At 32.5% G+C, this 25,850-nt stretch overlaps 2 protein-coding genes across 4 annotated transcripts; one reads left to right on the top strand and one right to left on the bottom strand.

Moving 5' to 3' along the window:
* The first annotated feature begins 1,800 nt into the window (after positions 1-1,800).
* Positions 1,801-23,701, top strand: LOC110997159 (lutropin-choriogonadotropic hormone receptor). Of its 3 annotated transcripts, XM_045627980.1 has the most exons (13): positions 1,801-2,053; positions 14,520-14,628; positions 14,990-15,064; positions 17,339-17,407; positions 18,269-18,370; positions 18,899-18,964; positions 20,079-20,147; positions 20,223-20,297; positions 20,482-20,599; positions 20,993-21,109; positions 21,213-21,301; positions 21,592-21,762; positions 22,533-23,701. In XM_045627980.1, the coding sequence occupies exons 1-13, from the start codon at positions 1,957-1,959 to the stop codon at positions 23,614-23,616; spliced, it is 2,241 nt and encodes a 746-aa protein (XP_045483936.1). In that variant the 5' UTR covers positions 1,801-1,956; the 3' UTR covers positions 23,617-23,701. The 3 variants fall into 3 exon arrangements, with proteins under 3 accessions (XP_045483936.1, XP_045483937.1, XP_045483938.1); XM_045627981.1 differs by lacking the exons at positions 1,801-2,053; positions 14,520-14,628; positions 14,990-15,064 and having other exon boundaries at positions 17,341-17,411; XM_045627982.1 differs by lacking the exons at positions 1,801-2,053; positions 14,520-14,628; positions 14,990-15,064 and having other exon boundaries at positions 17,350-17,415.
* A 172-nt stretch (positions 23,702-23,873) lies between these two features.
* On the bottom strand, positions 23,874-25,567 carry LOC110997151 (AN1-type zinc finger protein 1-like). The gene is made up of 3 exons (XM_022265170.2): positions 24,999-25,567; positions 24,612-24,714; positions 23,874-24,412 (listed from the first exon to the last, which is right to left on the bottom strand). Exons 1-3 carry the CDS (start codon positions 25,280-25,282, stop codon positions 23,882-23,884), a joined length of 918 nt encoding a protein of 305 aa, XP_022120862.2. The 5' UTR covers positions 25,283-25,567; the 3' UTR covers positions 23,874-23,881.
* Between the last annotated feature and the right edge of the window lie 283 nt (positions 25,568-25,850).

The raw sequence follows: 25,850 nt of genomic DNA, 5'->3' as shown, positions 1-25,850 counted from the left end.
TGGTTTCTTTGTGAGGTATTTTTCTTGTTAATGAAGCAAAAAGTAAACTAAGTAGTGCCGCTAGAGGCCTTAAACAAGACGTATTTATCTGAGTTCTCTCATCGGTCTGTTTTCTTAACGCTTTCTATTAGCATTTCGGTCAACCTTCTGTTCCTTAGAGTAATTTGATTAATTATTATTAAATATATTTTTAATTAACAACTATTAGTTAGTTTCTTTACCTACATAGTATAATAGTAATCAAAATATATGATTATTTGTAATTATATTATATGTATATTAATATTATTGTATAATTAATATATTATTTGTATTAAAAAATTTATATGTATATAACACATAATAAAAAATATAAATACTTTCTCATTAAATTAACAGCGCTACTTGGATGATTGAGGCACTAATCAGTGCCAGTTTAATAAGCATACTATGCGGGTGAAGTGTTTGTGTAGCGGATAACCGTTAAAATAAATAATATGACAGAAAACGTTTCACTCACTATTAATACGGTTTTATCGGGATATATTTAGTTCATATTATATTTTTTATTTTTTTTTATAGCCAAGCCCCTGTTTGACAAATATCAATTGCGCATATACATACATACAAAGGAAAATCTACATAGGGGCTGAGTTTTACGTAAGCACTGTAGGGGGAAAGGGACTCTTTGATTTTCTTATTTGGTGATTACGTTAACTGTAATTATTTATTTTTTACACATATACATTGTCTATGCTTGAAAACGAAATTATCGAAGATTCCTGCAAAAAATTAATATGTTAATATACTATTATTTTTGAGAGCTTTGCTAACTTTTGACCGGCTCCAAGATTAGTGCACTCATCGGTTATTTGCTAAAAAAACAAATTTTCATGTATATTTATAATAAGGAGAATGTATATCTAGAAAGCTGTCTATCAAAATTTTGCTGCAACAATTACACCATGTTCCACATGATATCTTAAGTAATAAATAGTTAATTAATATATATCTGTGTGTGTATAAAGATGCCTGAATGTATCACTTTTTTTTTGTAAATAATCAATTAATTAAAATTTATTTAAGGCTGCTGACACTAGTACTGTTCTTTTTTATAATCTAGAATTGTCTTTTGTCAAATATCAGTTTAAATAAACCGTTCAAACTTACGTTAAGAATTGATGTATTCTGGCAAATATCCAAAATTCAATATCATTTTCAATTATGAAGTTCGCGGGAGATGTGGTGAGTTTAATGATCAATAAAATGTATTTTGTTCTATATTAAGGAACAAAAACCGAAACAAGAAATCATTGTATTGTGTTTATAGCCAATCATCAATGTCATGGCATGTGGTAATAATTATTAATGTGTAAGAAAATAAAGGCATTGATTTAGTCTTTAAAGATAAATCGTAATTTATGTAGCCTCAATCTTATGTATTTATTTATTTATTTATTTATTAACAGCTTATGTATGGTCCAATTTCAACTAAAAATATGTTTTGTATATAACAGGAATCAAATGGGACTTGGACATTCACATTGGGCTGGTACGCTCTTTTCTGGGAGAATCCCAGAAGAACAACAAGAATCCCAAGAATACGAAAGGCAGCCTGTGATGGACGCCCAGAGGGTTGATCCAGTCTAGAATATGTTAGCCGGCAAAGCCTAAATAACAAAGAAACTAAATAAAAAAAAATACGTTTTGGTTAGTCGTGCTTATAATTAAAAAACGATATTCCATAAATTACAATGTTCAAATGTTACCGTAATCAAAAATAGCATACTTTCAGGATTTTAAAGAGATCCTTCATTCAAGATCCGTCTTCAAACTTCAGTCGCGTATGAACCGCGGTCTTAATCAGACGCTTAGCCTAGTTTTTTTATATTGGTAATAAAATAAAAACGTAAATAGATTCTAAAGTGACGGTTATCTATGAAAAGGGACTAAATACTTTTTAGTGATGTGATTAAAATGATTTTAAGACAATGCAATCTGTACTTAGAGTTAATGTGTTTAATTAATATGTTGTCTTGGTGTCATATATTTACGTTATTTTTATATTTTTTAGGTAAGTTATTTTTTCGTGTTTTGGTCAAATCACATTTGTCTACAAAGACATAAGTGATATTTTAATGATAAGTTTTATTATAGGATTTATTGAATTTATGATATTAGCGCCAAAATCAAGCTAGACAATAGAGCGTCATAAATCTTGAGACATCTACTGTTCTTCTCTGTCTTATCTCGTTTCATGATGTTTTTTCGTATCTTCTCTAAATTATTAATGTAAAATCTGGTATTACTTTTATTGTTTATTTTAATTCGTAAATACAATTTCCTACGTATTTCCTTTTTTTCTATTTTTTTGTTTTTGTTTCGAAATCACATTTGGCGCAACGATACAGAATACGATATATTTCAGGTTTTAATACTTTATATAGTGTGGACAAAGAGTTTACATTACCAAAATGCTAGTTTAATTTTTTTCTTTGCTTTGTTATGTTGTTGTGTTAAAAAATCAAATAAGAATCAGTATATTGTGCACTTAGAGAGAAACTAATTAAATATGAAATTTTGTTATTTGAGCAAAAAAATATTTTTCCTTCATAACATATTATTTATTTTGTGAATATGGTCAATGCGTAATTTAAAATTCAGGTCAAATTTCGATAAGTTTAATTTACATCTTCGGCCATAATATTTGAATAAATTTGCATTTCAGGTTAATATTTTTATTTTCTTAATATTTATTTAGTTTTAGTGCATCGTTAAATATTTTAAAACTATTTAGGTTTTAATATGTAGATAATAAATAAATGATTATGAAATAGAATTTGAAATTTGATCTTGGAATTGATATTTATTATTTATATTTTCGTGTTCAAACATATTTCAAAGCGGACAATAGAAATATTAAGATGATATTCCTTATATTTCAATAAAATTGTATTTTTTATACTTTTGTAGTGTACGTTATTTCTTATAATTAGGTGACAGAGTTAAAAAAAAGTTCTCCTAATCTGAATTATTATTGCATCGAAGGCATAATTGTGTACTACTAGTCCTCATTTTTATTGTTTGAAAATGTTACCGTCATGAAATCAAGTTGGGTACGTCTTGCCCTTCTCGTGAATCAAATCCTGAAGGTCCTAGAGAAGGGACATGTATAATTTATTACACTTCTTCGCACGCCAGGAACTAATAAACATAAAATATGGTAACTTGACTTATGCCGAGAGCCAAGGGTCACGTTAGACAGTATAAATTTCCTAAAAAAATATTTTTTCTTGACTGGAAATAAACGTGTAAAATGCCTTCTGTTAACCACGAAGGCAGTTTAAAATGAAAATCATTTTAAACTACATTCATATCCTGAAAACCAACGTTATCAATAATTTGCATGTCTGTTTGTTTTTCGTGTTGATACTTCGTGACTGACAGATTATGCCGGCGTCTATAACTCGCTGATAACGAAGTTACCGCGACATTAATAGACAAGCTGTTTAATTTCCTATGTATGAACTGAATAAATAATTGTTATAGAGATTTTTTGACATTTTACTAATTGTTAAGATAACTCGCGTAAGTTTCATTATACCTTTTTCATATACAAGTTAATTTCAGCATTATGGGAACTAACATTGTGGCACCAAAATTTTATATATAGAGATTTATTTATTATGCATTTTCAACACAGACCTGAATAAGAAATACTATTTATGTGAAAAAGGAATCTCACAATATCTAATCCTAAAATAATATAAAGCATGGCTACATTATCGTCATGACTTTCTAAAGGGACTTTGCAAAGCCGGGATTAAAATGATAAAGATACTTATGGCAGTCATTCATGTCAGTATTGTAAATGTATTTTCATTATCATATTCTATTTATAGTATTATTAAGTCCTATATAGTTATCAAAGCAACGGGTGGTAAATTGATTACGAACAATGTTCAATATGGCATTGTCTTGTAAACGTAGTACGAGTTTCCTGGGTTTCCCGCGCAAAGTGTGGTCTGTCATTTGTCATTTCGCAATTAGGCGTCGCAGCAACGATATTTTGAGTGTTTGACAGATCAAACGCATCGTATATAATTTGTGTTTATATTTATTAAATTAATACTACAATAATAAACTGATTTTGTAAGTACAAAACAATACACGGTTTATATACTTAATGCTTAATGCCCTATTTAAATATAAATATAAATTGTTTTAATTTAATTTTAAAATGATTTTAGATTTTTAGCCTTTAGATTTATAACGACTTAGTTTAATTAATACATTCAATTATTACAATTAAAACCACAAAATTAAGCCGTGGTACAGTTTTCGTGCTCATGTGCAGGCTAAGTTATTATTGCTAATAAATACGTTTTAATGTATTGTTTCAAGAAAATTAAGATGGCAAACGTCAGGGGCGACATACAGATATGTCTCTTAAAGCAGTAAATAGTTTCAACAGATATTCCTTTTTTTAATTTAAAACTTTACTAAAAAATACTACTTAGTCACACAATAATATTTAGCTAACTTTTAATTTACTCTGAAAACACTGGAGTAATGCCAATTCCTTTGAAGACACAAATGCATTATGTCTTAAATATAGGTCATGGTGTGAACATATTGACATTGGCTCAAATTATGGTCTCCAGCTGTAACTGCACAAACTAAGATTGAAGTTGCAACACAAATATTAAATGACATGTATGTAAAGAATTCTCTATCGCATCAAAAAGCGAAGTAATAATGCTAGAGATAACATGACTTAATGTTCTATAACCAATGGTTTAGCAGAAAGCGAACGCAATAAGTCACCAAGCCTTTCCGACTCTCTTTGCCTCATTTGCAACTGTACGCCAGGTTTGATTGAGACGGCCGCGATACCGCTTTCGTCGCAGGTTCCAATCAAGCGCCTGTTTTTTTATATAAGAGGAGGACAAACGAGCCTTCGGGACGCCCAAAAAGGGCATCGCAACCCATAGACACCCATTTTTAGTGGGTGCATGCCATTGCATTTTAAGGGAGGAGTACTCTCGAATCCGAATAGTTGGAGGTATTATCTCTCAGGGAAAACCCCCACCGGTAGTCGATTCCGCAGTTCGGTTGATTGCCAGCCATCAAGGTGATTATAATTGGAATCTCTTCGGAGTATCTCTATCCATTTCCACTTGCGACGTGTGAAATTCTAGCTAATCGGGGAATCTCCACAGCACTTTCAAAGTTGCCCTTTACAGATCTTCTCGCGCCTGTAGATACTCAGAATACTTTGAAGCCAACGGTTAACGAAGATTTGCAGCCGGTGCGGATTCTTTAGTGATTTTTCGTTGGATCCGAACAGATATATCTAAACCTAGAGATAACATACCCACATAGTTTTATCTTTATACCGATACTTATTATGTAAACAGGTCACCAAAGAGATTTCTCTCAACAACTCAACATAGCAGATTTAAAATTTTGAAAGTTAAAGTCAAGGTCAAAATAACTTTATTCATATATGTAAATAATTACACGTATGAACGTTACAAAAAAAGTTAAACTTATTCTAAATTAACATTTACTACCAATTCGCAAGTCAAGGGCGTAGAGCGATCAAGAAGAACTCTCCGCCACACATTTTAATCGCTAAGTTTGGAGTCATACAAATTGTTTGAACTGGAACAAATCAATCCCAAGAATAAGGATCATTTAAACATTCGTCAAATTTATAAACACGCCAAATATAGACACATTAACATCACATTTATTTGTGTTTAAAGGCTTTTTTACCATAAAATTGAAATAGCACCAATATCATCTATAGTTACATGTATTTCGCATAACTGTAATTTAATGCCACTGAGTCAATGACCTCAGCTCGTTAGCTGACACACTAATTAATAGGACTTCCATTCTTAATTGTTGATATATGTAATATAAACTGTATTTGTCTAATGTATACATAATCCTCGAAAATTATCCGATAACTGGAGTACACAAATATCGTGAGAGTCTGTCAAGGGCTGGCGCTGTACATACCGTATACTCCTACTGTTTGGATTATGTCAAATAGGAGAGTACCGGAAGTAAAAGAGGCAGGTTTATATCAATTTCAATTATCATCAATCTTAACGTGACCTTTCAACGAAATGCAGTGTTGGCCTAGTGGCTTCAGCATACGACTCTTATACCTGAGGTCGTAGGTTCGATGCAGAGTTCTTTCTTTGCGCATTAAACATTTGCTCGAACGGTGAAGGAAAACATCGTGAGGTAACCGACATGTCTTAGACCCAAAAAGTCGACGGCGTGTGTCAGGCACTGGAGGCTGATCTACTTGTCGTCTTGTCAATAAATTTAATAAAAGATTAGAAATCTGATTCCAAGAGGTGGTAGCGCCACTGTTTTTTTTTTCAACGAAATGAAGTAAATTTTGTGCTATCGTCGAGTCCCAATTCTCCCGATACCCGCCAGCTTTTTAGATATGGTGCTATCGTCGCATGCTTCGAATAGACTGGATTCAGAAGGTCTCTAACGAGAAAGTGCTAAATCTAGTTGGAATATCGTAATTTTGCAGTTCTAACAACAGTTGTTAGAACTGAACGGACTGCAGAAGAGTTGCCTCTGGCACGGGACGGGACAAGGTTCACAACCTCTCCACTACCAGAGGTTGCCCCTGAAAAGAGAGTGAAGATATATTCTTTACGTATAGTAGAGATTATCACTTGCTATGGTTTATATGTGCTGGTGTGTAATTGAGTTTAATTGCGCTGTCTGAATCAATATATTGAAAGAATAAACTTGCGTAAATTTGTTTAGTACAAACATATCTATCAAAGCACTCGAGCATGGATAGATAAATATTTATAGTTAAATCAAGAAATATCGCTTATCAATTAGATAAAACTTCCGCTCTTAGGCGATGGATAAAATAATAAAAATGCACTTATACAAAGATGATGAAATTTGTATTATGATTGTCCACGACGACTAGGTGTCACCGGCTACTCACTGTCTTTTCGAACAAATTCGACTTACTTCTTGAAATGAGCGTACCAATTATTGAACGGCTGGTAACGCACTTGCGAAGCCTTTGGGTTTCATGGGCGGTATCACTTACCACCAGGTAAGCAACCCTTTTCTGCCCTGTTACATAATAAAAGCATCACGGCGTTGGGTTCGATTTCTAGTATAGCAAATATCTCAGAAGTTACAAACGCTTTTTGCCCATTTAATCCTGAATTTTTGATGAACTTGTAATCCATAAAAAGTCGATTAGCAATTCCAATTGTGATTCTGCCTTTTAATAAGATTTTCTACAAGCTTCAACGACGACGGTCAAATATGGATGTGACATAATTTAACACGTTGAAAGTAAGATACAAAGTTTTTATTGCGCAAACCAAGTTTTTATGGCGAATTTTGATTAAGTAAAAATGTTTGAAAATATGTATGTATGAATAAGTTTTTTTTTAACATTTTTCGGCTCCTAGTGGTCGGCATACAGCACATTGGTTACCCAATACTCAGATCCGAGAGCTAGGGATGGCAATGGTTTAAAAAAATAACGGGACGCTCGCACGAATCCGAGTAGGTGGCACCGCTACTATGACCCGCTCCACTCGGATCCGAGAAAGGAGGACTTAATGTTTCAAGATATATCTCTAAATGAGATTAAATATATCTATCCAAATATATCAAAGAAATAAGACAGTTCGTTTATATTTTTCTGTTTAATTTTTATTTCAACACTCTGATCTGCGTTGCGAAACGGAGTCCATACATACATACATAGTCTAGGGAAGAAAACAATGGTAAGGATAGAACGTTAGCAACAAACGAGGAGGATTTTGTGGGTGTACCAGCTGTTAATTCGTTATAATTTATTTATTGATTACAGAAATACATACGTTTTCCTAACGGATTTTGCCAATACGTTAATGCCGGTAAAAATATAATAAATATATCAAACACTTTTAATAATAATAAATGAAAATCAGGCTAGGTTTAATTTGATTCAATTATCTTCAAATGAATCTTTGTTAAAAACGATATGTTTTGTTATTATAATTCATTCAAATGCGAGTGACAAGATTGATGTCGCAAATGTTTACGTCAAGGAACGTAAATATTCACGGATATTTTTACTCTCCAAATTATACTCCTTAAATGTTATGCATAATGTACTAAAAAATGATTTTTGCTAACATTATATAGTAGTAAATATCTACATTAAGTACACATATGAAAGCAAGGCACGTTTCATTAAAACAGTGATGGATACAAAATTCTCACGTCTATCAAAATGCGTTATCAAAGTCTAAATTTGATGCTCAAGGATAGTAGATAATAAAGTTAATTCATGGCGGATCAAATGCTCGGTGTTACTAAATAATAAATGGCTTTAGGTGTTTATTTAAAACCGTAATTTATAAAATAATAAAAGCAGTTTAAATCAAATATTTGTTTTTTGTTTCTTTGTTGCTAGGGTAATTTTTATAGGTCAGGATATTCTAGCGTACACCGTACTACATTTTTTTGCACTAAGTACTTTTATCTTATAATATTTCTTCAAATCCTTAAGTAATAAGTTAAGTATCGGATTCCTATTTTAAATTTTTACAATGGATATAAAACCGCTTAACTACTCCAAATTCTTATCGGTTAAAGGCTCTTTCAAACGAAGTAATAGTTGTATTTCGCGTGAACGTTCTCGTAGTAAATTAAATCCGTCCAAAAACTCAGATATCTGAAGTCTCCAAGAGACTTTCTTGGAAGAAACCTATGTTCTCTTGGAACTCTAGTATTATTTGGAACTATATTATAGTTTTGGATACTGGAGTATTCAGTATCCTAAACCTTAATTGTATCTTTGGCGTTAAATGCGTTAAATGTGATTTTGTCTGAGACCTTGTCTCTCTCTCATATCGTCAACTGTTAGCCGTTATATTATAAAATGTAAAATGTGTTCAAGCTTCAAAAGAAATGTTTCCAGTTTATTTCTGAACTATTATTTCTCTACATAAACTATATGTTTTATTGTCGGACGCACTTTTAAGATGATCGGCCTTAGAATCGTAAAGATATTTTTAGTTCTATACGTATTCGATAATATTAAAGAAATTTCTACATATTATGAAACATAGACAAGCTTATTCACATTGCTCGGTGGAGGTAATCATCATCTGCTTATAGGCTCAAAATTAAAAAGTTGGTCTGTAAAAATGGTTTAGGGATGATTTTTAATGTGACAACCTGATAACAAAACATTATTACTATTTTTATGGCTACGATACACCAAAGGAGTATAGTCCTCGGACGCATAGGACAGTCGAGCGATAGAGATAGATTCGGCGCAAGCGTACAATTAGTGTAACAGGACAATGAGTTTTGCTTTTTCTTGCACGCAGCCGGAGTTCGATTTATTACCCGTTGTCCGTTATCACGTCAAAAAATCGATTATCGATCATCCAGATCGGATCAGATACTCTTTCTGTTCTTGTAGGTATTTGAAAATCACATCTGTATATTGCTACATATTATAGAGAGAGATATTAGAGACACGTTGCTATTATACGTATAATTTGGCAGACCGACCTTGTGTTGGGTAATTTGCTGTACGCGTTAGCAAATTTGTTCAACGATCGTACGGATTCTTTATTAAAGGGCTAACGTACAAATACAGGCAATCTATTTTCCGAGTTCTTCAATAACGTCTCTGTTTACGTCACAAGTAAAATTATAATCTATGTTGTATATTCTTCGATAGATAGTCTAGCAATCGACAGTGTTTTGAATCGTATATTACATTGTTTCCACAGTAAATCAAGATATATTATAATAATTAACATTGGTTATATTCACTGGTCCTAGCGCCTAGTAATTTAGTAAATTTTTTTTTTAATTTCAGGGACGATAATTTTGAAGATCATGACACTATTCGCTGCGATGTAAAATTTTAAGATTGTTTTAACAAAGGAACATACTATGCCTATAAATTAAATCATTGAACACAATTAGTATACTTCTGTTGCAAGTTCCGTAATATTACTTTGACATTACGGACATGCTATTTTATTTATTTGCTGTGATTAATTTATTATAAGAAAATATACTGAAGCATACATGTAACCTAGATAGGGAAAAGTTTTAAATCTAAGGCAGCATAAATTACACTATTTTGACAGTGCTATGTTGTGCTGGAGCTAGATCATTAGTGATCAACTAACTAGGTTTTATCGTCGTCGCGAAAGTAATGCCGCGATATAAAATTAATGTAATAATAATAAATTGTTTATTTGCGAGGAACATTATACATACATATTGATTAATTATAACAAAATCGAACAATCAGCTATATTAAAATTGACATGCTATTGTCATAATAATAATAACAGTTATTAATAATAAAATAATATTGTCAAAACTTACGGTCTAAATACTCCCCCGCGCTATAAATCAAATCAAATCAAAATATCTCTATTTATATAGGTAAGCATGTACATTTATGAACGTCAAGAAAAACAAATTAAATTAATTGTGAATTTACATTTACAACCAGTTCGCAAGTCAAGGGCGTAGAGCGGGTAGGAAGAACTGGCAAGAAACTTTCCGCCACTCTTTTCAATCGCCAAGTTTGTAATACAAATTGTTTGAACTGGAGCAAATCAATCCCAAGGATTAGGATCATTTAAGTATTCAATATTCGATCATTTAAGTATAAAGGCACCATACCTTAAAAAAAAGCATGCAATGCATGCTGCAAAATATGTACAGCTATAGTACAAAAAAAATATTATAAATATATATAGATGATGTCATATTTTCTTGTATTATTTTAGGCATACATGTATAAATAAATAAAAAGAGTCAAAAAATCTGATTTTTGAAAAATATAATGCACACGTTAAGAGAAAAAAATGTAAGAAACAAATGTATAACAAATATTTGTTGAATCCAATATCAACTCCTTCAACTGAATAATAAATTCTCATACACTTAGTGTTAATTTCCAAAATAAACATGTCACCTTAATATGCTAAATGTGTAAAATGAGAATGGAAACGCTTACATCATTTAACTAGTTGATATTTATAATACCGTCACGATTTTTCAGCTTAAGGGATTGCTATTTTAAAATTTCACCACACAGACAATAACGCCGCCCATAGACACTTTGTCAGAGGGCTCGTGAATGCTTTACCGGCCTATCAAGAATTCGTTCGCTGTTATTTTGACCCGAAGTCTAATTGGTGGTGGAACGACCGACGTCGATACTGGAGGAATTTTGTATTGTGCCTCGACGTCGGCTAATGAAACTCAGTTGCAGGTATTAATCCGAACAACTCCTCTGAACACTAAGTGTTTGAAAAAATATTCAACAATTGTATTCAAAATACATTGTAATATGTATGTCACGCCTTGCTAAATAGTGTGTAAACGTACATACAACATTAGTCACGACCTTATTATGTTTATATGTATATATAAATTTTAACTTGTTATAATATATATGTAAATATTGTCAAAAGTGCTGCGTTATAGAACATAATAATAATAATATTGAACATTGAAAATTGAACATTGAGATTTATATTATTAGATTTGTACTAGTGTATTTTCTTTTTATTTACTTTTTACAGAAATACATACATTATCCTTACAGACTACGAATAAGGTAATGCCGGAAAAAAATAAAATAAAATATAATAAAGTATATAAAATTAAACTAACAGGGGGCAAACGGGCTCCTGCCCGTTTCTATAAAAATATCACATAATATAAAATTTCGCTACTGTGAATTCAGTCTGCGAATATACAAATAATACATATTTAAATAGTATTGGAGATAGCATTCAGTTGGCGTTTTGGATAACACGGATCTGTTCCGACAGGTTCTGCAATTGAGTTTCATCATCCGACATTGAGGCAATTCTCCCAGTTTCACCTCCACCACGTTTTTGAATCAGCTTTTCCTACGTACCACGACAATGTGGAAGCTGCCCACTGAAATATTTCCGAACTAATTTGACTTAGGGTCCTTCAAGAAAAGAGCGTACCAAATCTTAAAAGGTCGGCAAAGCACTCGCGAGACCTCTGACCCCTTTTTCTTCTGCCTCGTAATTAGCTACTACTTTTATATATTAATTGTTACTAAATTAATCTTTGAACAAGCTTTTAGATTTTTGTATATATATGCATTTTATTTAATTTTAGTTACAGTTTCATGTTATTTTGAGTTTCTCTTTGTAATTTAAGTGTTTGTTTTTTTATTGCTTCACATTAGCGTTGCCTGGAAGAAATCGCTTGTTAGCGATAAAGCCGCCCGTTGCCTAATAACTTATGTTACTTGCTTTGTTTTGCCTTTTTTGAATGTGTAATTTTATATATTGTGATAGCAAAGTGTAAATAAATAAAAAATAAACTAGACACATTTTTTTGTCTTTTAAGCATAGAAAAATTGTCTACAATATTACAATTTACGATCGTCGTAAAATTAATAGCAAAAGGTAAATAAAATTAATGGCGCTATAATATGTTAGACAATAATCATAATTGTCTGAGTAAAACTGAGCTGTCATCAATCAATATTCATTACTAATTGACATTATAATACGTGATTGTTTAAATGACCTTGGTTATGTTATAAAGGATTCTTGTTGTTTGTCAATTGTCTATGTTTGACTCTGCAAAAGTTACTCTCTTTCAGACATACTGGTTTGAGATTTATGGTTAAAAAAAAATATGTTTCAATATCTAAAACTGAATTACATGAAATGCGTGGAGAGCAGTGTTTGTCTAGTGGCTTCAGGATGCGACTCCCATCCTTGAGGTCGTAAGGTTCGATACCCGGTTGTGCACAAATGGACTTTCTTTCTGCGCATTTAACATGTGCTCGAACGGTGAATGAAAACATCGTGAAGAAACCGGCTTGCCTTCAGACCTAAACACTCGACGGCTTGGAAAGGATTGGAATTTTTTTGTATAAATGTAAAAATAAAAATAAAATAAATAAATGAATTAAAGAAAATATAGTATGATATTTATAATATGGTTATAGATACTATTGTACTATATAAAACTTTATTACCATGTATGTCACTAATAAAAATCTAACTCAAAATATCTTTATTCATGTTGGTAAACAAGTACCCTAATGGACATCAAAAAAGAAGTTAAAATAACACAATTTATATTCACTATCGGCATAGGGGGATTACTTTCACCATTTCGTGTATTTTTATATTATTATTATTTTCGTGTTATTTCAATATAGGTTCCATATTCTCGTTTTAAAAAATTGGGTCAACCATTATTTATACTATAATAACACGGTATATAGATATCACATGGTACACAGTATCAATAAATTGCCTATCTGTCATAAGTACATATGTACCTAATCAGAAAAGTGATCTACCACAGATTACCTATTAATAAGTTAACTACCTACTATTAATATATTAAGAGTTGACTACCAGCGGAAATAATATGGCAATGTTAAACTTAAAATATTATCTTTTTAACGACAAAATTTCTTTGACGGAATTATCGGAAAATATCTATATTATTTCAGGACCGCATTTAGGATAGGGCAACCGGGGCCTTAGGAAAAAAATATTGATTGAAAAACTCGACTGATTTTTTAAACTTTTTTTGATAAATAATTGAGGGGCCAGGGGGCCTTCCCTCTTTTGTTGCCCCGAGGGCTCCAGACCCCTTAGTCAGGAGCTGTTTGGTGAATCGGAATAATACTTGAAATGAAAATTCCAATTTTCAAACATCATTTATGAGATTTATTTTATTTTATAAAATATTTAAAGATAATTTGTCCTTATTATATATCAAAACTAGGTCAAGTCGAATAATCTTCCATAATGGATTCTACTGCGTCTTAGATCCGACTCGACAAACAAGTTGGCAATTAAGTAAATTGAAATAGTTGACAGTATCTACAATGAAGGTTCACACGTGGAGTTTATGTAGTAAACATATGATGCAAATACACATCGTAATACTAAGTCATCAGGGATCTTACAAATTCACAGCTTTTTAAACTATTTATAATGTATATCCATCAGCAAGCTTACCACAAAACTTAAATACCGATTCCAATAATTGATGAAATAATTCGTTGATGTTTACGTCCTGTAACGGAAACGTAATTTGTAGTATTTATCTACGGTTGAGGTTGCTATGATTGAATAACGGAACGAAATCGGAACCGCAATTTTTTGTATAATTAAAAATGACAGTGTATGTATATACAATAATATTAGAATTATTTAAATTATAACATTAAAAGCCGGCAACACATGCACTAAAATGCAAATTTTTGGTCGTAAAGCAGGATTGTTAGCCCGTATGCTATAAAAAATCATATCTTACATTTAGTGATAGTTAAAAGAAAGCAAGTATTAGTAACGAAATCATGGGTAATTCAAATAACGGGTAAACCAAATCAAATTTGATGTAAAATAATGAAAAAATTTTAATTGTTTAGAAATTGTATAAAAAGCATTTTGTAAAATGAAACGTATGTTTTATTTCAGTTCAACCATGTCAAGGAGTCTCTGTCGTGCTACTGAAGAGCAACATCACCCGGCTTACGGCTCGGTCCATACATGCAGCCGGCTACCACCTACATACAGTCGAACATTTGTAAGTTATTAAGATACATACAGTATGTGTAACATTTTATAATGTAATGGCCACTTTTCGCACATACAATACAGTAATAATGCACAAACATCCGAACCCCGTAGACCATCTACGACGTAGCAAATATGTAGTTCGATTATGAGGTCTCCTATAATGTTATCCCATTACCAACAACACCTTGATGGCTGGAAATCTTCCATACTCCGGTTTACAAGGCATTTTCTTTTGGGAACTAGCGAACTGTGGAATTGACTCCCGGTGGGCTTCTTCCCTGAAAGATACGACCACTAACTATTCAAAATTCGAACGTACTCCTCCCTCAAAGGCCGTCAACGTACCCACTAAAAATATATTTTTTCAGGTCAGTAATGGACGCGCCCAATCTAGAACATGTAGCGGTTGAAGATCTGACAAAGATGCCAAATCTAAAATCATTGTAAGTTTTGCATAAATATCTATTTATTATCTATTTACAAACAAAACAGAAACATTGTAGTTAGGAAGGAATGTTTATTAATAGAATATTCTTAAAGAAAATTTATTAAAAAAAGATTCTAGCATACTAAGATAAACCCCGAAACATTAGTGAATTACATAATGGTATAAACAGGTGTTTCCCAACCGTTAAATGCCAACCCACACCTAATCCCTTCTTAAATGCTAAGGTGTGGGTATACCTACAAAATATACCTATATGTTACAATTGATGAATCAATAATTGTAACGTATACGTACATTATGTAGGTATTTCTGTTTTTTACGAAATATTTAAAATAACACAAAGTTCACGGATTATATTTATAAATTTATTAAGAAACACAGTAAGCAAATTTACAAAACTTATAATGAAAAACGAAAATTCCAATTCCAAATATTTAATAAATTTTTGAAGAGACATTAACAATCAAATTTCATAAAAATATTAACGCTATTTTTGTTTTTATGACATATTTAAAATAACACAGAGATCACAGATTATATTAATAAAATAAGTTAAAGAATTTACAATGGCCATAAATTTGAATTTGTCCGGTTCTAATGATAACGTTTATAACATAATGAGTGCCTGAAATAAGTTATTGCCTGTTGTGTGCATGCGAATATTTCTTGTTTATCGGATTATTACATCATATAGATTAAAACAACATAGATTTCAATTTATGGCAGTGATCAATTTTTATAAATATTTTTCATAAAGTGAAATCATTGGTTGTAAATTGTAATCATACAAACATTATGTATGAATTTGTTTTATGATTTGCTATTGCGTTTAACGTGGTGAGTTGGCGAGCACTCAACCGTTGGAAATAAAATCAACCAATCACTCAATCAATGGTGCTACAAATTTTTCAGGTCTGAGCCTTAGATGTCTGTATCCGTTTCTCGATCATAACAATCTAATAGGCAGGGAAGTGATCATCCTGTGCCGACACACGCCGTCGCATTTGGGTCTAAAGAAATAATAATACTAAACAAAACAATGTTTTGTGCTAAAAGCAGTTGATTTCGGATTTTACGCTAATATTCAGAAACAAGACTTCTCACTAAATCTAAATCTCACCTTTAGTAGCAATGTTTTTGTCATGTTTTCATTCACAATATGAGAATATAAAAATCGGGTCATGATGCGGTCAAAGTTTTATCACCTAAAGGAGCCTAAACACGGGCTAAACTTTTAATGAAATATGTGGCTACAAAATTTCCGACTGAAGCCCGACAATACAAAAAACATTTATTTACAGCACATGGCTGTAAAATCTATAACGCTATAATATTTCTACAGTAAATGGTTTATTATTTTGTCTTTAAACGGTCTACATACAAACTTATGAGTTTGTCCGCGCATTGCAAAACATAAAAAAAAGAAACATGTGGATTTAAACTTATATTAGGCGTGATATATTACATATTTTAAATCTAAAATTAGGACTCTAACAATTATTTAAAAAGCACATACCAAAGAGTTTGATCACATTGGACCAATGTTACAAAGAAAAGGAAAAGAAAAACCAAAATGACAAAACATACAATACATAGATTTAGATGTACAAGATTACCTATAACTTTACGAATTTTAGCATATAAAAGGGATACACTTGGGCACTACATATAAAAGGTAAAGCAAGACAGCAATAACATGGAAAAAACATTGCTGAATTTTCGATTGCAAAGTGATCGTTCCGGCCATATGGCTGGGACAATAAACATTCATCGGCCGCTATACATTTTCGTGAAAAAATGGCCTGTCTAGGAGCCCCTTAAGACGATTTAATAATACTTGAATAGGAATTAATTAGCAAAGTGGGTGTTCATGGGTGGCGATGTCGCTTACCATCTAGTGAGCGTTTAGTCGCTATTTATTTCTAACTTAATGAGGAATCTTTTAGTTTAGCATGTAAGAACTGATTCTAGCATAATTATTGGAACTTTTATTCCATTGGTTCTGTAGCCACACCTAAAATCAGCACTTACAAATCACTTTGATGACGTCATACCCTGAAAGGTGCTAACGACGTTATTCTGACTGCTGAGGTTAAAATAACTTTTCGTCCTCAATCACTGACTAGCTTACTCAGGGGCTAACCACTTCGTGATCGAGGATTATCCCTTACTGTTGGAGGAACAGAACACCATCCATATCCTTCCTCCACAGTTCCATGAAACCTCATCATGGTAAGATTTGTTGATTGTATAGAATTATTCATTTCAGATTTATAACACAAGCGCCAAGGCTGCACAAGATAGCTCCGCTGCCAGCTCTGTCAGAACTACGCACATTGTACGTATGTATGTTTCTTATCTCTCTCTTTAATTGGCAGCTCATGTCTGAAATTCGTGGTCAGCAACGAAGCATCTAAAGCGGACTATCTGGTTCCACTTTTTTCTGTTTTGATGATGATGATTATTCTTATACGAGCTATTTATTCTTGACACAAATATTATTTAAAAGTTAAAACCCATAATGAGACAAAAAAATTGTAGTCTGTGTTAGTACTGTTCTATGTTCAGCGACTCGATGTAGAAACACTGTGTCTCCAAGGATTTTATTGCTTATGGTTGAACATCTAGCATTTAATAGAAATTAAATGCTAGATGTGTGTGATGCTATACAGAAGTATATACTTAGTAATATTTAAATAGATTTAAGTGTGATAGTTCAACGCCAAAAAATGTATTCCAGCAACGTGTTATTCGCAATGTTTTAAAATTTTTGGACGAAAGTTGAGCGAGCCTAATAAAAAATATCCTACAATTGTGTTGCATATTTTCTTTTCGGCACTATTGCAAATTGCTGGAAAAGCTACTTCAATACCTCAGCTTTCTATAAAAGGCGATAGCTCTGATCTCTTTTCTGGTGTATCTAGAGGGCCATCAGCTCATTAGCGATTGTAAGTACGGATTTCTTCGTGGTCGTTTGGCAGCTGTAGCAAGAGTTTGGACATAGTGAAAGCCTTCGATCCGATGTAGCACAGACAAGTAGTCTGTAGTTTGTAGTCTTACGAAGCTCCTATGCGCTCTCGAAACTGCTGAAGCCTGGACGCAGAAATGTATTTTCCCATTCTGAGGAATAAATGAGTATTTAAGAAGTAATAGATTAAAAAAATAAGTTTGGAATACATAATATATTTATAATTTACAGTATGGTGACAACGTCAGGTCTGGTGGAGGTCCCAAATCTCAGCCATGTGCATGATCACCATCGGCAGGGGACGAACAGTTCCTTGTCTTATTTGCAAGCTATGTAAGTTCAAACGGCTAAACATTAAAGCAAAAACTGTTTTTGAAGCAGAACTACGAATTTGTTTTCGGGTTGTCTGAAGCCAAAAATTAATCTAATAAATAAATAAATTAAAATATTTTTATCATTGTTATATTTTTATTTTTGGTCGTCTGTGTGTTTTTTTTTATATATTGTACTTATTGTCTACTTAATATATCCATCTGCTGTCTTGTTATTGGATACATCTAATGCTCTATACATGTTAAATGTCTTACTTCTATTTCTATGATATTGTCTGTTTGTTTCCAAATAAATAACTGTTTTTCATGTTTGTGTTAAAATGTGTACCTATATCCGTTTATAGCTATTATGTATTGTTAATTTGTTCGATATTATTATTACTACTAAGTTATAGATGTCGTTTTTTAAAAGAGTTTTAAAACCACTCATCCACTATACTAATGTCTCTGACATATCTAGTCTTAATATATATTAGCATCTGTGACAGAGTCTACAGATTATAGGCATTAAAAATATCTTTTGTTTTAGTGATCTCGAGGGTAATCACATAAAACGAATACCTGCGCATGCGCTGCGTGTTCGCGCAGATCAAGTGTAAGTCACTAGGTACATATATGTTTTATGTTTTTATTTAATTATCGAATATTATGTGTTACTTCTACAAGTATAATTACTGGTATATATGTCGCAGCTAGCTTATTTAGGCGTTCAATTAACAGCCTAGCCTTTAAACTAAACAGCGCCGCTTAACTAGCGGCCTGAAAGATATTCAGCCGTAGCGTTTGTTACAACATTTAATAAACTGGCTGGCTAATGCTTAGGCCATTCGTACGATAGAGTCATTATTTGGCAGAAATAAAAAAGATGTAACATATGATACATTGCTTGAGTCGAATTCACATTATTAATGGCACTTCACTCTGCCATTGTACTTGTTGTTATATATGAAATATTAAAATAAATATACAAAATACGGAAAGTTTCTTGCCAGTTCTTCTTGCCCGCTCTACGCCCCTAACTTGCATATGGGTATTAAATGTAAATTAACATTTATTTAATTTTTTTGACGTTCATAAGTGTATTTGTTTACCTACTACCCTTTTTGATTTTGATTCTGAAAAACACTATCAAACTTGTGGTTGGCCGATGCCATATTAACAGTGTAAAGAGTTTCGTTTCGAGTTTGATAGCGGCAGAAAAATTTTAGATTGTAAGTACAGTCACAGGCAAGTAATGAAATGTCATTGATCCAACTCATTTGCCTAACTGTTTAATCGACTCCCTCAACATCTTTCAAGCCTTTTAAACGGCGCCGTAGACTAAAAACCTACGCATTACACAGCCTTTTCGTCAATACGTAATTTCTTCTAGGCAACTCGATGTCAAATATCAGATATAATTCAGAGCAAACGGCAGGAAAATATATTTGTTGTATTATGATATAATTATTTTATTGAAGTGTGGTAAAAAGGTCCGGAGTCCCCATCAGGCACCGCCGCCCATGGACAATCTCAATGCAATTATGTGAACATCCCTCCAACAACCCCTACCGAACCAAACCCTCGTTAATACAATTTCAATTACTAATTGTAAAATTGAGATAATACTGCAGTACTTTCTTTTAAATGTATGGAAAGTGGTCTGACAGAAAAAAATAATTAAATAACAACAATAAAGAAAAGATTAAGAATATAATATTAATTTACAGGTCATTAAATTACAACCTAATAGAAGAAGTACCTGCGCACGCGTTCAAGAATGCACAGATATCCAAATTGTATGTAAATACTGCATATACATATTTATCAACTGATTAACTCAGACACATGTATATTGATATAATCATTTTCAGGAGCTTCAGAGGAAATCCGAATTTAAGAAGACTAGATGAGCATGCCTTCGCTGGAAATCTTCTATTACGACAACTGTAAGTCTGTGTATTTTAATTGTCTATGACTTGTCCTGCCTTAAACGCGCGAAGTTATTAGCCGCTAAGGGTATATACAACTTCTCGAACTTTCTGGTACACTTGTAGAGTATAATATTTCTTGTATGTATTTTATCATAAGCCGTACGTGTTCAGCCTTAATCTAAATTACATTTTTTTCTAGAGATTTAAGCAACACTGCCATAACCTCTCTTCCAACGAAGGGACTTGAGAAACTAGAAACGTTAAAGATCGAAAAGACTCCTTCGCTTAAATACATTCCGTCTATATATGAATTTCAAGTGAGTATTGAATTTAAAAATATATTTTGGATATCATTTTAGTTAACAAAACGAGTGATGCTGAAAATAAAAAGTACTTTATTCGACTCAAAAAATAGTACATGTTAAACTTCGTTCTAAAGTTTGTTAACATAGTTTAGTTTAGTTTGGTTAAGCTTATACATAATATACTTTTACGAGCACTAGCGTTCAAACAAGCCCTAACCTGTATCTTCAATCCTAGTTCCTTCCAGTCTCTTTAGAAATTGTTTATGTTGTTTGTCATTAGATGTTCATTTTTATTATTTATTAAAAATATATATAGATAGGTTTTAATATCATTTTAGAACAATTGAAACATACGATTTTAAATTCTTGAGTGGCTAAATAGCACTTATTATAAACATTTGTCAGAGCCTAGTACGAGCTCACCTGACGCACCACTTCCATTGCTGCGCTTTTGCGTTCCCTGAAAGACACAATCCAGCGAGGCACGCATTGTATGAAACTCAGATGGCGAATATGGCACAGGTAATATATTTACGTGCATCGTTTCCATACTCTTCGTCGTGTGTTCATAACCTATAATAATTTAACTAAAATTATTGTAATTAATGACAAAACAATTTTCCAGAAATGTGGTAAGAGCTACAAAAACACGCCATCCAAGTCACGAAGATCACTGCCACCTGAAACTATGAGACTATCAACAGTTCCAATGCTGTAAGTAATTTGTTAAAAAGTAAACTTATTTTAATTTGAAACCTTAATTGAAAATTTTAATTATTAAATTATTGAATTTTATAATTAAAATTGAGTTATAATAATAATATCTACATAATTGACAAACAAAAACGAATACACATTTAAACAAACAAAAACACAGTTAACAATTGCAATCAATAATAAACTGGATTAAAGTATTGAATAACTTGACACACTTTGTGTGCTTAGTAATTATTAATGTAATAATATAATTATTATTAATCTTTAATAATTTATTTTTATACTAGATATTCTGGAGAAACAACATCGACAACCAGCGAAGAGTATGACGGTACGGAAGAAGAATACTTCTCGGATTCCTCCAGTTTTGAGGATGATGGGCCAGGAGACTTCCATGACCCGGTTAACAGAAGTCTTGGTGTTTCTTCATTTGCGGAGTGCGGTAGTTTTAGCCATACGTAAGTCCGTATTAATTAATTAAGATAATTTAATCTAAAGTTAACGCAAAAGGCATATAATAAAAGTCTGTCAAGTGACACTCATAAAAAAATTAACAAAAGCGAATCTGACAGAGTTTTACAGTTTTTAGGACTGCAAAAAAGACAAGTTAAAAAGGAAAAAAGAAAAGTTTTGGAAATTCCAACTTATCGGAGTTATTTAACTTTCCATTAGACACATATATTATATTTTAGTAAATACACTTGAAGCCAATATGAGCCCTTTAGTTTTTACCAGTCATAAAATGTTATTTAACATTCTCGTTTCCGATAATGTCCAATAACATAAATGTCAATTATATTTACGAACTCTTCACCGGGTCAAGTTAGTTTTTGTTTATCCGGCATCGCAACCCAACTACCCCTAATGATGTCTTATAAGCTCATGTTTTAAACGATTAAAGCTAGATGTAACCCAGCTTCAAACGTTGTGTTTCATTTACCATATATTATACCTATGTCCATACAACAACCGCCATCGAACTTAACTTCAGTTAAAACTAATAATTAATGTATTTTGAGAGAAACCATTGAGTAGTTTAGGTCGAGCCTAATTAACAAGAGAAACAAAGAGAAATATTAACTAATTAATTTAATTAACAAAGAGAAATATTATGAGTGTGTGAGCAATATATCAACTAGCAATTTCTGTGTTTATATTGTGTGTTTAGTACTAAATATGTAACCTAATTAATTAGTATTTATAATATAATATGACCATTTGGTTACAGTCGCAGACAAATAGAATGCACGCCACTACCCGACGCGCTTAACCCTTGCGAAGATGTCATGGGCTGGTCATGGCTGCGAGCCAGCGTTTGGTTTGTAATAACCGCTGCAGTAGTTGGAAACATCGCCGTCCTCATAGTACTTCTCACAAACCACACAGAGCTAACTGTCCCGAGATTTCTCATGTGCCATCTAGCGTTCTCGGACCTCTGTACTGGAGTGTACTTGTCTATGCTCGCAGTGGTTGACCTACAATCGTACGGGGAGTTCTTCAACTACGCTTACGACTGGCAATATGGAACAGGATGCAAGATTGCTGGATTTCTATCAGTCTTTTCTGGGCAGTTGTCAGTTTTTACACTAACAATCGTGACTTTAGAACGGTGGTTCGCGATCACATACGCCATTTACTTAGATAGACGGATCACGCTATCAGCAGCAGCGAAGATTATGCTTGGGGGTTGGCTGTTCTCGTTATTGATGGCTGGATTGCCGCTTGTAGGCGTATCCCATTATTCTTCAACGTCGATATGCTTGCCCGTAGAGAGCGAGAACGTTGGCGTGGCTGTGTACCAGGGTTCACTGTTTATGACAAACGCAATTGCTTGGGTCACTATTGTTATATGTTACGTACAGATATATAGATCCTTAGGGGGAGGGGGAGAGAAATATGGCGGGAGAGGAGCCGCCGCAGCGGCCGAACGGCGTATTGCTAATAAAATGGCGTTGCTGATTGGAACAGATTTATTGTGTTGGGCGCCAGTTGCATTTTTTGGCGTAACTGCTTTGGCCGGCGTACCTTTAGTAGATGTAAGTCACGGCAAAGTTTTACTAGTGTTTTTCTACCCGCTGAACGCTTGTGCGAACCCGTTCCTGTACGCGATACTGACGAAGCAGTATCGTAGAGATCTCCTAACACTTATAGCGAGGACCGGAAAATGCAATTGGTTGATACAGAAGTATAAACTAGGAACGCCCCCTCCCACCGCACAAACAAATCCTTCGGCGCCTGCGCCGCTGTTACCGCTAGTAGATTACCAAAGATCACAGTCACAAATCAAAGAGAATGGAGAAGTGATGCTTTAATTTTATACATTTGTAAATTATGATATTATTACTGTGTAATATATGTTTTATTTTAGAATATTTTAATACATATTATGCCTATATATACCCAGCTTTCATTTGCCTAAGAAGTATCCTAGCCTTGGTATATGACAATATAGATTTAAGGGGTTTAAAAAACTAACCCAAGTTCATTAAGGTTTGTCTAAATATAGACATGTACTAGATAATCCATATTTTCCTAATAGATATATTAAAAGAAACTAAAGTTTTGTTATTAAAGTGTTTAATCACAATTTATAAAAACTTGAGCAGTATCTTCAAGACAATTTAGTACATCTGTACTTATATATTCCATAACTAATTTATCGCCTTCTAATAAAATTTCATTTTTAATTAAATCCTGGATTTCCACATCCATCTTGACAGGGCTGATACAGTAACCATCTAGCTGTCGAAATATCCTTAACTTAGTTGGACCAACTTTGTTATTATCATTTTGAATATTACAGCTATCACATATACTGTCTATAGCTCGGCCAAGACTCCATGTTGAACTAATGAACACAGGATTTGTGTCTTTTAAGTCAGGATCTAAAACAACTGAGTCAATTTGCCGTAAGTTCTCAAAGTCACGAATAATTTTTACAGGTTTAGCTTCCACATTTATAGGTTTTTTAATAGCAAAATAAATTCTGTCTTTTGGAGTTACTGTTTTCGGTCCCTTCGCCTTTTGTTTTAATCTCATAAGATGTATCTTTGATGCTGTTTTAACTTTAGCAGATGACTGCTGGGCTTTTCTAATATTCTCAGTAATCTGAAAAAAATAATAATGTAATGAAAAATCGGGATATTAAAATAAATAGTAAAATTATATGAAACATTAGGCTAATAAAAACCCATGCTTGCTATTAACTATTGTGTAAACCAAAGATGGGAAACATTTTTCAATTCAACCCAATATGTATATCTTTACTAAAGTTATGTGTTTTCCAATATCTTTCTAGATAAGCTACCTTTTCTTGCAAATGCTTATTTGCTTCTTGAAACTGCCTTCTTGGAGCTTCCAGTTGTTCTATTTTAAATGCCATGGTCTCATCATCAATTTCTGGACATGACCTAAAATACAAATTGAAATAAACTAAGATATTTTGACAGTAAAAAAAAGGAATATATTATTCAAAATATATAGATAATGAAGATGTGAACTAGATAGATGTATGTACTTTGTTTTTACTGCTGTGGTACCTCCAGATTTTTATCTGAAGGTACCACAACAGTATCTCTTTTATGCCTTTCATACCATATTCTGGTATGAAAGGCATAATCTCTATATCAAATCTACCCTAAGGCCTACCCAATTTTGATATATGTAGGAAATAATTATTGTAAATAGTACTTACGGATGAAATCTATGGTCTATACAAAAGTGTTTATTACACTTGTTACACAACATTTCGTGAAGATTCCCTTTTTTACATCCTTTTTCTGAACACCTGAATATTTGGTCATCATTCTTAAGGTTAATTTCTTTTGGTTTTGGGGCTAATTCACAATCACCCGAATGACAATGGTCATTAAAATGTACTCTACAAAAAACTTTCTTACATTTACATTGCAATGGTAGGAAATCGGTTTGGTTGCAACTCTCGTACTGGCAGTGTTCCCCAAGATCCGGAAATTCCATTTTCTGTGTTTTTGTGCTTAATTGTGTTAGTCAAAATGTTTTAACTGTGTAACCTATCTTCTAAGATTTTATATAGCTCTTTAAGGTGTATAGAACTATATATGCACATATAACAATTTTAAGTAAATTTTGTAGTAATTTTTTTTAAATTTAATTTACTGATAGTTTTAAAAAAGTAAATTCAAATTATTTGTACCACTTGTAATTGTAAACAAACATGAATTTCAAAAATGTTACATTCGCAAATTGAAAGTTATGTGCAATTTTAAAATGTCAACTATCATCTGATCCTACCGCTCGATTCTGTGGCTATCTGTTTTTTTCATTAATATAAATTTTAATTATAGTGGAGGTAATATGGAGTAGATTACACAATAATACATAATAGAAATTTAATCGTATATATTTCCTGTCAACGTCAAAGGAAGCGGCAGAATCGTGCTTAGTCAATAATTTACTAGTCCACGAATCATTCAATAGAAGATATATAGATAAACATATTTTAAGTACAGTTTACATTCTGTACTTTACGGCTTGTAGTACATTATGAATTTCGTAAGACCGTAAT

The sequence above is a fragment of the Pieris rapae genome, chromosome 4, assembly GCF_905147795.1.
Source record: "Pieris rapae chromosome 4, ilPieRapa1.1, whole genome shotgun sequence".
Lineage (NCBI taxonomy): Eukaryota > Metazoa > Arthropoda > Insecta > Lepidoptera > Pieridae > Pieris > Pieris rapae.
The sequence above is the reverse complement of the archived record's forward strand: the minus strand, read 5'-3'. Positions and strand labels throughout refer to the sequence as shown.

Coding starts and splice junctions, on each gene's coding strand:
- LOC110997159 (XM_045627980.1), top strand. CDS start 1,957: ATGATTTTAAGACAATGCAATCTGTACTTAGAGTTAATGTGTTTAATT. Junction 17,408..18,268: donor CTGTCAGAACTACGCACATT/GTACGTATGTAT, acceptor TATAATTTACAG/TATGGTGACAACGTCAGGTC. Junction 20,298..20,481: donor AATCTTCTATTACGACAACT/GTAAGTCTGTGT, acceptor ATTTTTTTCTAG/AGATTTAAGCAACACTGCCA.
- LOC110997151 (XM_022265170.2), bottom strand. CDS start 25,282: ATGGAATTTCCGGATCTTGGGGAACACTGCCAGTACGAGAGTTGCAAC. Junction 24,715..24,998: donor ATAGACCATAGATTTCATCC/GTAAGTACTATT, acceptor TTTGTATTTTAG/GTCATGTCCAGAAATTGATG. Junction 24,413..24,611: donor ATAAGCATTTGCAAGAAAAG/GTAGCTTATCTA, acceptor TATTTTTTTCAG/ATTACTGAGAATATTAGAAA.